The sequence below is a fragment of the Eptatretus burgeri genome, chromosome 14 (assembly GCF_056783735.1).
Source record: "Eptatretus burgeri isolate ZD-2024b chromosome 14, Ebu_testis_v1, whole genome shotgun sequence".
Taxonomy (NCBI): Eukaryota; Metazoa; Chordata; class Myxini; order Myxiniformes; family Myxinidae; genus Eptatretus; species Eptatretus burgeri.
Window position 1 is genome coordinate 65,340,851 of NC_140974.1, and position 16,239 is coordinate 65,357,089.

The window sequence follows — 16,239 nt, forward strand, 5'->3', positions numbered from 1 at the left end:
GATTAAAAACAAAATCTGTCAAAGGGTGGAGGAGCTCCTTGTGAGCCAAAGACCATCCATATCTAGTGCCCAACTGTGCCTGCGGATGTCCCCCTGCAGTTGTGTTACTTTTTTGAGGAGGTTGGTGGCAGGATTTGCACTCCAGCCACCATAAAACACTTGACTTAGCAAAACACAACAAAAGCACTTAGAAATCTGAAAACCCACTCCGTGGGAGTACCTCCTGTGCAGCTGCCCTTCACAGGGCAGCTCAGCAGATGATGGGATTGGGGCAAAGCCTTCGGGAACCTCACTCTTTGAACCTCAAAGGGCGGAGGAGCTCCTTGTGAGCCAACGGCCATCCATATCTAGTGCCCAACTGTGTCTGCGGACGTCCTCCTGCAGTTGGGTTACTTTTTTATTAGGAGGTTGGTGGCAGGATTTGCACTCCGGCCACCGTAAAACCGTTCATTCCGCAAAACGCAAAAACGCAAAAAAAATCTGAAAACCCACTCCGTGGGAGTACCTCCTGTGCAGCTTCCCTTCGCAGGGCAGCTCACCGGATGACGGGATTGGGGCAAAGCCTTCGGGACCCCCAATCTTTGATCGGAGGGAAACCACGGGGTAACATCCCTGGGTCAGATTGCGGGAAAGTGTGTCGGAGTGGTGCTGAGGTGTCGTCCACCAGACGGCGGTCTCCTTGGGCTAACCTGAGGCGGTCCCTTCGGGTGGGTGCCTGGAATGTCCTATCCCTAAGAGAGGATGATCACCTGTCTCTGTTATCATCTGAGCTCAAGCGTTTGGACATCGGGATTGCAGCTCTCTCTGAGGTTCGGAGACCGGATTGCGGCGAGATAATGGTGGGTGGTTACACCTACTATTGGTCTGGTCGCTCTGATGGTTACCATACCCAAGGAGTTGCTGTAGCTGTGTCCAATAAGCTGACCCCAATGATAATTGAGGTAACACCGGTCAACGAGCGTATTATGAGATTAAGGATTCGTCACTCCTTAGGTGTCATTTCCCTGGTCTCTGTTTATGCTCCGACTGAGGCGAGTGATCTCACCGTGAAGGATGCATTCTACGCCACACTCGAGTCTGTGGTTGATCAGTGCCCCAGACGAGATACACTTCTAGTCTTGGGGGATTTCAATGCATCGACTGGAACTGATAGGGACGGTTATGAGGTGTGTGTTGGTCCCCATGGGTCAGGAACTATGAACCAGAATAGCACTAAGTTCCTTGACTTTGCAAGAAGTCATGGACTTAGGGTGGTTGATTCATGGTTTCAGCGCCCACAAGCTCATCGCTGGACTTGGTATTCCAACGTTGGTGGTGTGGCAAAGGAGATTGACCATGTCCTCATTGACGGTCGTTGGAGGATGATCCAGAACTGCAGGGTCTACCGGAGTGCTCAGTTGCTCAATACTGACCACAGACTTGTTGTAGCAACTCTAAAGCTGCACCTTAAATCCTGGAGAATGGTACCATCCCAGCCAAGGCTGGATGTTGCCAAGCTCAGGGATGAGAGAGTAGCTGAGGAGTTTGCGAACAGGCTGAGTGGACACTTGGGGGGTCTGGGTGCTTTGGGGGGTCCTGAAGAGTTGTGGAGCGCCTTCAAGACCACCGTCCTTGATGTTGCCGGTGGATGCCTTGGAGCTCACCGCAGGGCAAAGAAGAATTTTGTCTCTCAAGGGACACTGGATACCATTGACCAGAGTCGCAGGGCCAGGCTGAATGGCAGAGCTGAGCTGTTCAGGGAGCTGAGGCGTAAAACTGTACGTGCACTGAGGGTGGACAAGGAGGCCTATGTGCGAGGAATCTGTGAGGGGGTAGAGCATCACCTGTGGACAGGTGATTCTCGTCCCGCTTACAGGGGAATTCACGCATTACGTTCATCCAAGCCCATCCCTCGGAGCACTACAGTTCGAGCAGAGAGTGGTAGGCTCTTGACAGAGGAGTCTGAAGTGAAGGCCCGCTGGGCCGGTTACTTTGAGCGGTTGTACCAGGCTGATCCCCCAACTGTCGAGTTGGACGTCAAGGGTGTTACAATCCCTGTTGCTGACCCTCGAATCAACTGTGGTCCACCTACGCTTGTGGAAACACGGGCTGCGGTGAACCAGTTGAAACGGGGCAAAGCTCCAGGGATCTGTGGCATCCATGCCGAACTTCTCAAGGCTGGTGGAAATGCTGCACTCGTGTCGTTGCATGCAGTTTTGTGCTCTGCCTGGAACACAGGCATCATCCCAACTGACTGGAAGAGGGGCCTTGTTGTCCCTCTCTGGAAAGGGAAGGGTGATCGCCAAGACTGCAACAACTACCTAGGGGTGACGCTGCTCTCAGTGCCGGGCAAGGTCTTTGCTCGGATAATTCTCGATAGGGTTCGCCACCATCTGCTTGAGCACCAGCGTCCAGAGCAGTCAGGCTTTACACCAAAGAGGTCAACGATTGACCGTATCCTTGCACTTCGTGTCCTCACCGAACGCAGACGAGAGTTTCGGCAGGGGCTGCTTGCAGCCTATGTTGATCTCTGTAAAGCGTTCGATTCAGTTAATCGGGATGTCCTCTGGAGGATTCTTGGTCTTCGTGGGGTGCCACCAAAACTGATCGATCTGATGTCTGAACTCTACTCTGGTACTGAGAGTGCTGTGAAGTGTGGTGGTACCATCTCTGACTTATTTCCAGTTGTTACTGGAGTTCGTCAGGGATGTGTACTTGCCCCCACACATTTCAGCACTTGTATGGACTGGATTCTAGGGAGGATGTCGGAGAGATCAAGTTGCGGTGCGTCATTTGGGAATGTCAAGATCTCGGACCTTGACTTTGCAGATGATGCAGTCATCTTTGCAGAGACTTTAGACATCCTCTTGGGGGCCCTCGAGGTGCTGAATGAGGAGTCGGAGCCGTTGGGATTACGGGTTTCTTGGGTCAAAACTAAGATCCAGGCTTTCGGTGACATCTTGGATGCTGCTGTCCTGTCTGTGTCTGTTTGTGGTGAGGATGTTGAGATTGTGGAGAGATTCACTTACCTTGGCAGTGATATTCATGTCTCTGCTGGCTGCGAGTCAGAGGTCAATAGACGTCTGGGTCGGGCCTGGGGAGTCATGGATTCACTGGATCATGGGGTGTGGCGCTGCCGGTACCTGTGCGGGAGGACGAAAGTCCGAGTCTTCAGGTCCTTGGTACTTCCAGTCTTGCTCTATGGGTGCGAGACTTGGACTCTGACCAAGGATCTGAGACGGAGACTTAATTCCTTTGGTACCAGGTCTCTTTGGAGAATCCTTGGCTATCGCTGGTCGGATTTTGTGTCCAACGAGCGGTTGCTGAGAGAGACTCGGATGAGATTTGTTACCTGCATAGTCCGTGAGCATCAGTTGCGGCTGTATGGACATGTGGCTCGTTTTCCTGACTCTGATCCTGCTCACCAGATTCTCTCAGCGAGGGAGTCTCATGAGTGGAGGAGGCCAGTGGGTCGACCACGTGCCTCATGGTTGCAACAGGTTGACCATCATCTCAAGGAGATGGGGATGGGCCTGGCATCTGCCTGGGGGATGGCCAGACGGAGGCCCCTGGAGTACCGGCGGAAAGTGGACGCAGCGACGTGCTGTTCTGGCACATGCTCCCATACCTGACCTGACCTGACTCTTTGATGATAGGAGGAAAACCATGGGGTAACCTTCCTGGGTCAGATTGCGGTAGTGTGTGTCAGGGTGGAACTGAGGTGTCGTCCACCAGACGGCGGTCTCCTTGGGTTAACCTGATGCAGTCCCTTCGGGTAGCTGCCTGGAATGTCCTATCCCTAAGAGAGGATGATCACCTGTCTCTGTTATCATCTGAGCTCAAGCGTTTGGACATCAGTATTGCAGCTCTCTCTGAAGTTCGGAGACCGGATTGCGGTGAGATCATGGCGGGTGGTTACACCTACTATTGGTCTGGTCGCTCTGATGGTTACCATGCCCAAGGAGTTGCTGTAGCTGTGTCCAATAAGCTCACTCCAATGATAGTTGAGGTAACACCGGTCAATGAGTGTATTATGAGATGAAGGATTCGTCACTCCTTGGGTGTCGTTTCCCTGGTCTCTGTATGTGCTCCAACTGAGGCGAGTGATCTCACCATGAAGGACGCATTCTACGCCGCACTACAGTCGTGGTTGATCAGTGCTCCAGGCGAGATACACTTCTAGTCTTGGGAGATTTCAATGCATCAACTGGAACTGATGGGGATGGTTATGAGGCATGTGTTGGTCCCCATGGGTCTGGAGCTTTGAACCAGAATTGCACTAAGTTCCTTGACTTTGCAAGAAGTCACAGATTTGGGGTGGCTAGTTCATGGTTTCAGCGCCCACAGGCTCATCGCTGGACTTGGGATTCCAACGCTGGCGGTGTGGCAAAGGAGATTGACCATTTGCTTGTTGATGGTCGCTGAAGGATGATCCAGAACTGCAGGGTCTACCAGAGTGCTCAGTTCCTCAATACCGACCACTTGCTTGTAGGAGCAACTCCGTTGTTGCAGCTTAAATCCAGGAGAATGGTACCATCCCAGCCTCGGCTGGATGTTGGCAAGCTCAAGGATGAGAGGGTAGTTGAGGAGTTTATGAAGAGGCTGCATGGGGATTTGGGGGGTCTGGGTGCTTTGGGGAAATCTGAAGAGCCTTCAAGACCACCATCCTTGATGTCGCCGGTGAATGTCTTGGGAATCACCATCAGGCAAAGAAGCATTTTCCTCTCAAGGGTCACTGGATACCATTGACCAGAGTCGCAGAGCCACGGTGAATGGCAGAGCTGAGCTGTTCAGGGAGTTGAGGCAAAAATCTGTACGTGCACTGAGGGTGGACAAGCGGGCCAATGTGCGAGGAATCTGTGAGGGGGTAGAGCATCACCTATGTTCAGGTGATTCTCGTCCTGCTTACAGAGGAATTCACGCATTGCGTTCCTCCAAGCCTGTCCCTCAGTGTGCTGCAGTTAGAGCAGAGGGTGGTGGGATCTTGACAGAGGAGTCAGGCTGATCCTGACCATTCACCGTGGCTGATCCACCAGCTGTTGAGTTGGATGTCAGGAGTGTTACTATCCCTATTGCTGACCTTCCAATCAACTGTGGTCCACCTTCGCTTGTGGAAACACAGGCTGCGGTGAGCCGCTTGAAATGGGGTAAAGCTCCAGGGATCTGTGGCATCCATGCTGAACTTCTGAAGGCTGGTGGAAATGATGTACCCACGTCATTGCTTGCAGTTCTGTGTTCTGCCTCGAATACAAGCATCATCCCAACTGACTGGAAGATGGTCGCAGGGCCTGGAAGAGGCTGCCTGTAAAACACCAAGATGACAGTTTATGACTGAGTCTCGATTCAAACCCAGGTTTAACAGGTCAGAGGTGAGTGTGCATCCCTCTTGGCTGTCTGGCCAGCCATACAACTGCACTAAACCAGTGTAATGTGTTTATATCCAAAGTTGAGGCTCGCGGAAGAGCTAAAACATAGATGCGAATGTAATAGAACTGGAATTGCACTCGGTCGATCACATACCTCCGTCGGGCTGAACAGTTTACATTTTGTATCCCACTGATAGACGAGACCTCAATCCTGATCTGAACCGAAATCTAATCCGCTTGTTGTTGTCACCTACCCAACTCATCCCCCTAGTTTTGTCATAACCCGTCCACAACGATTGAAATATCATGCTATATATTGTTTTTGGCCCCATCTCACGATGGTGAAGAATCCGTTTTTTAAAAAAATTTAAAGTCTTGTTTTCAGATTCTGATCTTTACCAAAATCTAATTAATTTGTTCTTGTCACACACCCAGATATCCTTCTCGCAGACAAGCAAACAGGCAGCAGTGAAAACACAACCTCCTTCCACATTTGGTGGTGGAAGTGATCAGAACATAATATAACGTGGGGGGGGGGGAGGACACTCCAACAGCGACGTAGAGGGACATATGGAGGAAGAATGGGCATGGGGAAAAATGAGATTGAGGGAAGGGTAAGGACACTGGGTGTCCTTACCCTTCACTGGGGTAAGGACTTGAAATTCCCTGTAGTGTCCATCTTGTTTACCCCGTGTCCCCCACCCCATCCCTCTCCCTTCCGCAGATCTCCTGATGTCTATGTTCCCCACGAATTTGTCCTTCTCTCTCCCATCCCTCTTGTCTCCTGCTCCCCTTGTTGTACGTTCTGTATTAGCTCTCATACGAGCCTCAACATTGTAGACAGAGGGCAATGGAGAGGAGAGAAAAACACAACGACCTGGAAACGAATGGTGTTGTGGTGCTTGGGGACGGTTGATGAGGGCACCCAATATCATGAGTTTGGAAGGGCGGGGTCACCTCAGATGGTAGTGAACAGCCATATTGAATCCCTGAAGGGAAAAAATTGTCTTGAACAGACTGAGGAAGTTGGTTCCACAGGTGCGACAAGAGTTTTGAAATTACAATTGCGACTCAGTTATTCTTACAAGACGTGTTCGTTGAGCTTGGTCGTTCAGACTGGGTTCATGATAGAACGCAGCAATGCCACCAATGAACTTCCCTTATAGATTAGGGAAATAACTTGGCCAGGGTTTCCGGCACTCGATTGCCTCCTTTCTCATAAAGGAAACATAGGACCATTAACATCGACAAGCAAAATGGTAGCTTAACATCATCCCAAGTAAAGGGATGGAAGACTCTTTAATGCCACTACCTGCTGCAAAGCGTTAGGACCTTCTTCCAGTTGGATCCTATTCCCCCCTGTTAACAGAACCTATGTTAAAGTGGTCAAAGTGAGTATTTACTTCTCTGTTCTTGGTTAATGATACGAGGAGCCATTGCGGTAATACAACAAGATTACTTCTTCTTTTTCAGGACAAATGACAGGCATCCCGAAAACCTGACGACAGGCATGCAGACGAGGTGTCAATACACAGAAAAACAAGTGCACGAATGTGTCACCAACGACAACAAAGACAGGATGTCAAATTCCTGCAAAACAGCTCTAACTTTGGCTTTGGCCGGAATGACTGGTTCAACGCACGTCTTTGGCTACGATTCCACGACATCCTGCGGTATTTATAAATATTGATCCATGAGTGGCATGTATTGCTGTATGAGCAACAAAACGATCAACAGACACAGACACTGGACCTCTGCACAAATGCTTCAAAGCATCAAAAGAGCAACATCAAATGGTCTCTATAATAACATCTGGGATATGGATGAAAGGGCTTCTTTTCTGGAAGCCTTTAATGACGGCTTACCTTAAAGGCTCCAAGGTGATGATGCTGTTGAATGTTATGGCTTCTTTGGGATGATGAGAGCCATATAGGAAACCTGATGTTCGACAATATCTCTCTCACACACTCACTGTCTGCATTTAGGATGTGCACATTAAAAATCCGAATGCAGGCCACTGTGTGCCAGTACCTTGGCCAATTATTCCCTGCTTGGGTTTACATTTGTAATTATCAATACCTGCATTGAGGTTATGCCTGGTGTTGGCTTAATGGTTCAGGTGGAGGGCTTGGGATCCTAGGATCCTGAGTTCAAATCACACTTGGCTGTTCAATTAATACCAGGTGGGGTTGACTCTGCCTGTCATCCTTCTGAGGTCAGCAAAATGAGTGCCAGTTTGCTGGTATCCTGTGTCGGAGTGGCGACCCGTCCAGGATTGTGTTCAAGGAGATTGCTTAGGCAGCACCAATGCTCTGCACAGAGTCTGGCCCGGATGGATGGATGGATGGGGTTGAGCAATCAGATATGTCTGGCATAGGCATGATGGGCCACATCATCAGAACCTGTGCCTTAATTGTACCTTATGATATTTATTGATCACACCTATCACTGGTGGATTGTGAGGGTGCTGCACAATTTCTACAACAGAACGACAAGGTACATACTCAGTTGGCAAGGTGTACTCGTCCAGTCAATTTGGAGTCCCTCGTGCTGGCACTACACAATAAGCACAAATTTTCAAATCATTTTCGCCTGGCGATGCGACATGAGACCAGCCAGCAGCTTTAAAGACTGACAGATCCTGCACCAAAAATTCCAGTACGAGGAAAGATAAGTATACACCAAAAAAGCCAGAGATGGGGAGGGTGAGGATGGAGAAATGCAAGGGGGATGTGTGAGTGTGTGAGTGTGGGAGGGACAACGGGGGTAGACAGAGAGAGAGAGAGAGAGAGAGAGGGAGAGGGAGAGAGAGAGAGAGAGAGAGAGAGAGAGAGAGAGAGAGAGAGAGAGAGAGGGAGAGGGAGAGGGAGAGAGAGAGAGAGAGAGAGAGAGAGAGAGAGAGAGAGAGAGAGAGAGAGAGAGAGAGAGAGAGAGAGAGAGGGAGAGGGAGAGGGAGAGGGAGAGGGAGAGGGAGAGGGAGAGGGAGAGAGAGAGCTCGGCAGAGATTTATCCACAGCTGGACATTACCATGGAGTCCAAGTGCATCTCATGAAAGGATGAGTGGAGGGAGTGTGATGCAAGACGGTGGAAAGAGTTGAAAGTGGAACTGGAGAAAGAAAGGAATGAAGACGCGGTGCGAGATTAATATTGCGAGGATTTGAACTTTGTGCCCAGGATTCGAAGACGAAAGGGAAACTAATTCCCCCCTGCACGAAGAAGGATCGAAAGGGAGCCTGAGATTAAAACTCCATCACTTTAAATAATAATAATAATTGGTGAGTGCTTTTATCAATTTGTGTTTTATTTTTCCAAGTGTATAAAAATGTTTTTCTAAACTAACCAAACCAAGAAATGTGAATGTGTGTGTTTGGTTACACCTTTATGGTGTATGGTTACACCGTAGCCAGCATTTGGGTATGTGCACTACCCTGCACGGATAACAAGAACAACCCTGATTGTAAAACATCTTCATTTTCGCCATCTGTGATATGACCACAATCAAATGGAATAGATATGTTGGTTGCACCTGTGAAGGTATCGAATCAAGGATATTCTGCATGACGGGCTCATCCAGATGTTGCCAAATAGGGAGTACATCTTGTTGCAGCTCTTGCGTGTTACTAGTCCGAGGTCAGCTTTACCGTAGCTTCCCTTTCATGTCCCCAGACGTGTTCGATGGCTTTCATGTCTGGGCTCCATGTTGCCCAGGGAAACAGTTGAAGCTCATTCCGTCTCTTCCAGGGAGATATGGTTATGGATGAACGGAAATGTGGAACCATTTTCCTGCAGTAAGTGTGTTCCATACTTCAAAATGCTTTGCTCGTGTAGTGATAAGAGTGTTTCTCGTAGAGGAAGAGTGTTTCGGTCAGAGTTCAAACCGCCAACCTCTCAGATTCAGAGTGGACGTCGCTAATCATCACAATACTGGCCGCATCTGGTTGATATATCCATAACCGCCTGTCTGGAAGAGATGTAATGGACTGCAGCTTCTTTCCTGCGAACGACAGAGTCCTGACTTGGACACCACTGGACACATTTCAGAGTTGCAGAAATACCTAAGAACTGCAACAAAATCTACTCCACATTTGGCCAAGTCTGGATCAGTCCAACATGATATCATGGATTCGATGCCTTCAAAGGTCCAAGCAATGGATTATTCCAAAGGACGTGTGACCAGATGCCATCATTCGGAGTCAATTTGATTGTGTTTGCATCACAGATTGGTAAAATGTAGTTTGCTTACAATCAAGGGTGTTCACCTTATTCTGTCTGGCAGGGAACCGTACAAGTGGATATTATTTATCGACTTGTACGGTTCCCTGCCAGACATGACTGTTTATTGGTCAAACAGCAATGATTTTAACTTTACTAACATCGCTTTCCAATGCCCTCCCCAGGAAATGTTCATAAACACCCAATTATACCTTAAATAATGTGGACCATCACAATAGTTTGGTGGCCTGATCTGTTATACCCACGTGATTTTTTTGGTTTTTTTAGAAGATGTTTGCGAGGGAGAGTGTTGTCCCTGATGAGTATGTCCTCGCCCGTCTTGCTGAAGACTTCTCTCGCGTCCGTCGACCCAGCGTGCGCCAACGCCATGCCCGCCTCGTTGCTAAGAGCGGCGTGTGTGCCGTTGCTCACAAAAACATACGAGAACAAGGAAGGTAAGCGTTTGATCTGCTCGAGCACCATCGATCACGTCTGACATATCGGTATGATCACAATACTGGCTCATTAGCAGAGGGGTGACCTTTAACCGTCATGCACAAAGACCAACTGGGCTTCGCTAACTACGTCAGTTCATCATATGGAGAAGAATAACAAAATGGAACACAACTGTTTTTGATGTCAGCGATATAAAGATGAAGACAATTTTTTCATATGTGTCGAGTTTCTTTCCTGTTCAGTGGATTTTCCTTTTGTGTACAAAATAGAGGCTCATGTTAGAGCGAAGGGACGTAGTGTAAAACACCAGTGTACCGACACAGGTGGGACCACAGTTGGACGCAGCAAGCAAGGAATGAATGAACAGGAAATAGAGGAGGGGAGGAAAGACAATAACCTGTAAGTTATAAGGTTGGGTTAGGTACTGTTAATGAAGGTCGACAATGTCATGGGTAGGGACGTGTTGTTGATGGAAAGAGATCTTTCTGAAACATTCACAATAATAACTAGAGAGTTCATAGAACACCTTACCCCATGCAATCTTGAAAAAATTAAAAAAGGACATGGAAAGGGTCTCTTCAACTCTTGCTTTACATTTCCGAGCACGATCTACATATATTAGCTTTGCTCATGAACTTTGAAAAGCAGGCGCGATGGTAACGAAACGAAGCCGATCCTGGCCCAAACGGAACAGGCCAGAGCTGAACCTTCTGTCAACAACTCTCGGAGAATGACGATTTTGGAATGGTCTTTGAGAAAAAGACGCACTAAACGGAACAAAGCAGACCTTTTGGACGAAGTTAGCTCAGTGTTGCAATGCTACGTGCCCCCATTTTGTCTGAATCTAGATATATCCCCAGCCTAAGAGCGGGGCAGCAAATTTGATTGGTCGAGACGGCGTACAATTTTGCCAAAGTACTGCTCAACTGGAAGTTTTTGGAAGTGCCAACAAGGCGTTTTGTGTTCCACAGCGTTCAAATATATAATTCAATTGGAATAAAATAAAAGTTTTAAAGGCTGTATAAAAACAAACAAACAAACCATTGAGTCAGAAGTTTACTGCCGTTGATACATTTGTGTTACACCACCTTATTTAACACGTTCAATTTTTCGTGCCTGTTGTTTGTGTCCTTTATGACTTCCCTATAAAAAGTAAGTTTCCGGTTTGGAATGATTTGATTTGATATTTTTTGACTGTAATACTGACAGAATGCCTGGTGTTGGCTTCATGGTTAGGGTGGCGGGCTTGGGATCCGAGGGTCCTGAGTTCAAACCCCACTCAGCTGTTGAATTAATACCAGGTGGGGTTAACTCGACCTGTCATCCTTCCGAGGTTGGCAAAATGAGTGCCAGCATGCTGGTATACTGTGTCGGAGTGGCGACCCATCCAGGATTGTGCCCGATAGCCAAGGAGTCGGAGTGGTGACCCGTCCAGGATTGTGCCCGATAGCCAAGGAGACTGCTTAAGCAGCCCCAACGCTCTGCACAGAGTATGGTCCCAATGGATGGATGGATACTGACAGACAGAGTGAAACAATTGCTTCACCGTGCTGTGCGCATGCCCACTCAGAACGAGACCCCATATAATCTGCCAAATTCAGAGCCGAAGTACTGCTAAGCTGCAAGTTCATGTTCTAGTGTTCAAAATATGAAATTCCATTGAAATAAAAAAAAAAATAGTTCCTTGATCAGCCACACAGAGAGAGTGAACTAATTGCTTACACCCCCCTCCCATCCCACCAGTATGCCCTATGGGGAGGGGGGGGGTGGGTAATGACCCTGAAAAGGAATTACTCAAAACAGCATTTTGAAGCTTCAGCCTTGGACATGTCACATGTGGTCCTTTATTGTAAAGGAGGATAAGAAAAAACTCCCCAAAGTAAGAAAGATGAAAAAGTAAGAAAAAACTCCCCAAAAACTATGACAAAGGTGAACACACAAGTACTTTAAGGCCAAAAATCATGTAAACCCAGGTAGCCGCCGGTATCGGGTTTGCATTTGGTCGGCAGTATCGGCCTGGCTTTTGTGTGCTATCGGGGAAGCTTATCGAATCAAAACACATGCACCTCTACCCTTGGAGGCTCAAAGGTATGTTCATCCAAAAAATAAATAAATTAATAAAGCGCATCCTGTCCCGAAGGCTAAAACGCATGAGAATACAAACTTTTGACGATGCCAAAATGTCAGCCCTAATGGATTATAATGTTCGACTCCATATTGCTTGGGGGCACTTTGAGCAAACACTTGATTTGCACAACCCAAAATGGCATCAGTGATGTCAGATTGTATTATCAATCAATGGAACGGAAATCCTCAACCAAACCAAATGTAGAATCCTAAGAGAGATCTCCGCCTAATATATTAACAACCAACTTGAGGAGGCATTACCTGATTGTTATGATGAACGATACGTTTGAAAATCCAGGATGACTGCAAACCTCAACTCCTTATGTTGTACGCTTCACCGGTATATGGAACCACCTGCCTGAAACTGTCTAATTTCACTCTTCCCTGCAGGGCTTCAAACAGGTGGCACACTGCCATCACGTGTCATCCCCCATCCCTACCTGCAATCTTTTTAACCTCCATTAGCCCTTCCTAACCAAACCCTGTTAGTTGTAGGTAACTGTGTTTCCTTCTCTCCTATCTCTCCTTCTGTCCTGTTTGTTCACTCCCTTGCTTCTTGTGTCCAGCTGTTGTCCAGCTGTCCTACTGTCAGTCGGTGCCCTCACTCACTTCGCTCCTCCATGATGCTCCTCAAGCTTGTAGAGAATAATAAAAAAAATTGTGATAATATAATAACTTGAAATCCAAGTTTAAATATCCCTTTCTTTTTCTCTTTCATCCCTCACCCACTCTTTCCCACCGATGGAATGCCAAGATTCCTCCTCGACATTTTCACGACCGTAGTTGACCTCCGCTGGTCTTATTCACTGCTGGTGTTCAACATGGCCTTTTTAGGCACTTGGCTGGTTTTTTCTCTCGCCTGGTGGATCATTGCCTTTGCACACGGCGACATGGCCACCATGCCTTGGCCGGGTTCTCCATCTACAGATTTGCACGAGCCTTGCATAACGGGTGTGCGGTCTTTCACTGCCGCCTTCCTCTTCTCAATCGAGGTTCAGGTGAGGAACCAGGATTAGAAGGTTCGCAAATCCCTCCTGAGTCAGTGGTGGTTTGAGAAACCATGAGGCCTAGGCTGCTAGAGTAATTGTAAGATTGGGGGCTCTACAAAGCACCTTCCTCTTGATGATGATGAAAATGACTTTGAATTGTAAACATATCGAGTGGATGTTAAAATGTCGTTTGGGAGAGACAGGGAGGGAGTTAGAGAGTAAGTAAAAGCTCGAGTAGGCCAAAATAATGTGTCCCAAGAGACGGTTTGCATATTCCACACATAACTGACAGTGTAGTAGTTTTGTCCAATCCTCCACCCCCTTTCCCTCCACAATGTGGTCACCATTATCCACCAACACATTTTGAAAAACATTACTTTTAAAATTTGTCTTAAGTCATATATTGAACAGTCTAACAAGGCGGCGCACTTGCCTGTGAGCTGGCTCGTCTGGGTTCGATTCCCGACCCGACTATAAACTGTCGGATTGGTACTTGTCAAGCAGGATGCTGCATCACAATTAAGGTATGCCGTCCTCTCGAATGGACGTTAAGCCGGATGTCACGTGTGCTAGCATTAATTGGTGGATGCTAAAGATCCTACTTTGCCTTTGGCAAAGAGTATAGACGATTTATCACCTCCACCCTGAACAAATGATAAATTCCTGCCCTGACTCTCTTGACAACCCTGACTTGACAAATGAAGGTGAGTATGCCAAAAGACCCTCACCATGAGTTAAGGAAAGTAAGAAATTCTACTGTCCTGCAGTCAACTAAAATAGATGGGTATGATGATGATGATGATGATGATGATGATGATGATGATGATGATATATGCAATACCAAACAAGGAGAATGACTTCTGATTTATCCAAACAAGAAGTTAATTAAGTTTTTCACCAAGGTTTTATTTATAAGCCTCACCCACTGGCCATTCCCAGAAGGACAGGAGAGTCTATTGTAATCGGCCCATCAGTGAATGAATTTGCAGATGTACTTCAATATAGATCATTCATTCTCAAGTCTCCTATAATCTATATATCCGACCGAGGATGTGCATTGTCAAATGCTCAATCTTGTTATATCTCCCCTTTTACAGGGATGGGAGTTGTTTTTCCAATTAATTTCTTTCTTGACACCAATTACAACCATTCCTTCATTTCTGAACAATTCCTCTTCAATGTTGGAATCGAGGTATCTTGATCCATTATAACCAGATGCCTTGTTCATTAGTTTTTTTTTTGATTGGGATCCTTCGAGTGGGCTTGTGCATCCCAGGATCCTGAGTTCAAATCCCCATTGGCTGTTGAATTAATACCAGGTGGGGTTGACTCTACCTGTCATCCTTCTGATGTCAGCAAAATGAGTGCCAGTATGCTGGTATCCTGTGTCGGAGTGGTGACCCGTCCAGGATTGTGCCTAATTTCCAGGGAGACTGCTTTGGCAGCACCATCACTCTGCACAGAGTATGGTCCCAATGGATGGATGGATGGATAACAGAAAAGAAAATCCCCAAAAAACAACATTTCCAGTAGCGATTGAAGCAGTGGTTTGTTGCGTATACACTGCCTGTGTTCAATTTTGTGTCTGATTGGAAAATTTATAATTCTTCCATAGTTTTGGATCAATTTGAAGACAGAAAGACAGACTTTTACTTCATTTTTTTTTCTCTCCGAGGATTGTTTCCATGTTTCAGTGTGGTACAGACAGACAGCATTAGCTTATCATATATAGAGATTATAGTGTTCCAAGAAGCCACAGTGTCCTTCGCGAAGAGTAGGCGAGCTTTCGCTGAACAAATCACAAATTCCTGCTCTAACATGTAGGGGGCACTGCACCAGCAGCACAGCTGAGCCCCCAGCAAATGACGCGACCCGCAGCCACACAAAAGAAGACGACTTGTCATTATAGGGCTCCATATGATGACCGTTCACTGCTCTTTTGGATGGTTGTCTAGCAGTAGATGACTGTTCACTATTTCCAAATAATTGGTCTACTTTCAAAACTTTACTCCAGTCAAGTCCTCAGCCAACTCGAAAACTCAACCACCTATTTACATCTATACTAGATATCATTCATACTTCTAAACTATGATAAAATATCAAAGATTAATCCATTGACTGGTCACCTTCTCCCACACCTTCCAGGTCACCATAGGTTTTGGAGGTCGAATGTTGACCGAAGCCTGCCCGGAGGCGATCGTGCTTCTCCTGGCTCAGACCATTGTGGGACTTCTAACGAATGCAGTGATGCTTGGTAACTCTTCCATCCCTTCACATTATTCCAGCACGATTACAATCTCACCTAGTATCATTGCAAAGATTATAATCGACCTCGATGGTTCACATGATGGACTGTGTGATCACAAAGACCACCATAGGTTTAAACCCTTACATGGTTGATATTATTATTTATTTATTGAATAAAAAGTCTGGGCTTTGTGTACAAGAATGAGGTGACGGATGGTGGAGGACAATTCATTGATGGTAGTGCAGTGGGACAAGACGTAGACACAACAAGTGAATTGGCACACAGGAGAAGAGAGAGAGAGAGAGAGAGAGAGAGAGAGAGAGAGAGAGAGAGAGAGAGAGAGAGAGAGAGAGAGAGAGAGAGAGAGAGAGAGAGAGAGAGAGAGAGAGAGAGAGAGAGAGAGAGAGAGAGAGAGAGAGAGAGAGAGAGAGAGAGAGAGAGAGAGAGAGAGAGAGAGAGAGAGAGAGTAAGAGTAAGAGAGAGAAGAAGACAGGAAACTTAGTCATCTGAAATATGGAGAGAGAGGTAGGGGAGGGTTAATGAGGATATGGAAGAAATATCATGGGATGATGGATAACTTGGGGGGGGGGGTGGGTTAGTGGTGCGCTGCCAACTCGAAGCTCTGGAGGGAAGTGTGATTGAATGGACTGAGAGAAAAGCAGTTTCCCAAATTCCTCAAGTCGGAGAAGATAACAACTAACAAGGAAAAAAAAAATCATTTTCAGAATGCATTTATACCCTTGTATCTCTTTAATAAATGCTACATGTGTGCTTCTTCTCCATCATGATATATGTCTCTTCTTCATCAAAAGGATTATTTTTCTGAGGTTTTTTTCTGCTCTGCACCTCATCCACAAACATC

General features: G+C 47.0%; 1 protein-coding gene across 2 annotated transcripts in view; it reads left to right on the plus strand.

Annotated features, from left to right (window-relative positions):
• Positions 1–8,267: 8,267 nt before the first annotated feature.
• Positions 8,268–16,239, plus strand: part of LOC147013448 (ATP-sensitive inward rectifier potassium channel 11-like) — a 64,235-nt gene continuing 56,263 nt past the window's right edge. Inside the window, exons 1-4 of one of the 2 annotated variants that reach the window (XM_085855292.1) lie at positions 8,268–8,620; positions 9,849–10,012; positions 12,895–13,138; positions 15,275–15,383. In XM_085855292.1, coding sequence (XP_085711418.1) covers positions 9,849–10,012; positions 12,895–13,138; positions 15,275–15,383 — 517 coding nt within the window. In that variant the 5' untranslated portion in view covers positions 8,268–8,620. Of the gene's footprint in view, positions 8,621–9,845; positions 10,013–12,894; positions 13,139–15,274; positions 15,384–16,239 lie in introns of both variants that reach the window. The other variant, XM_085855291.1, reaches the window with a different exon arrangement.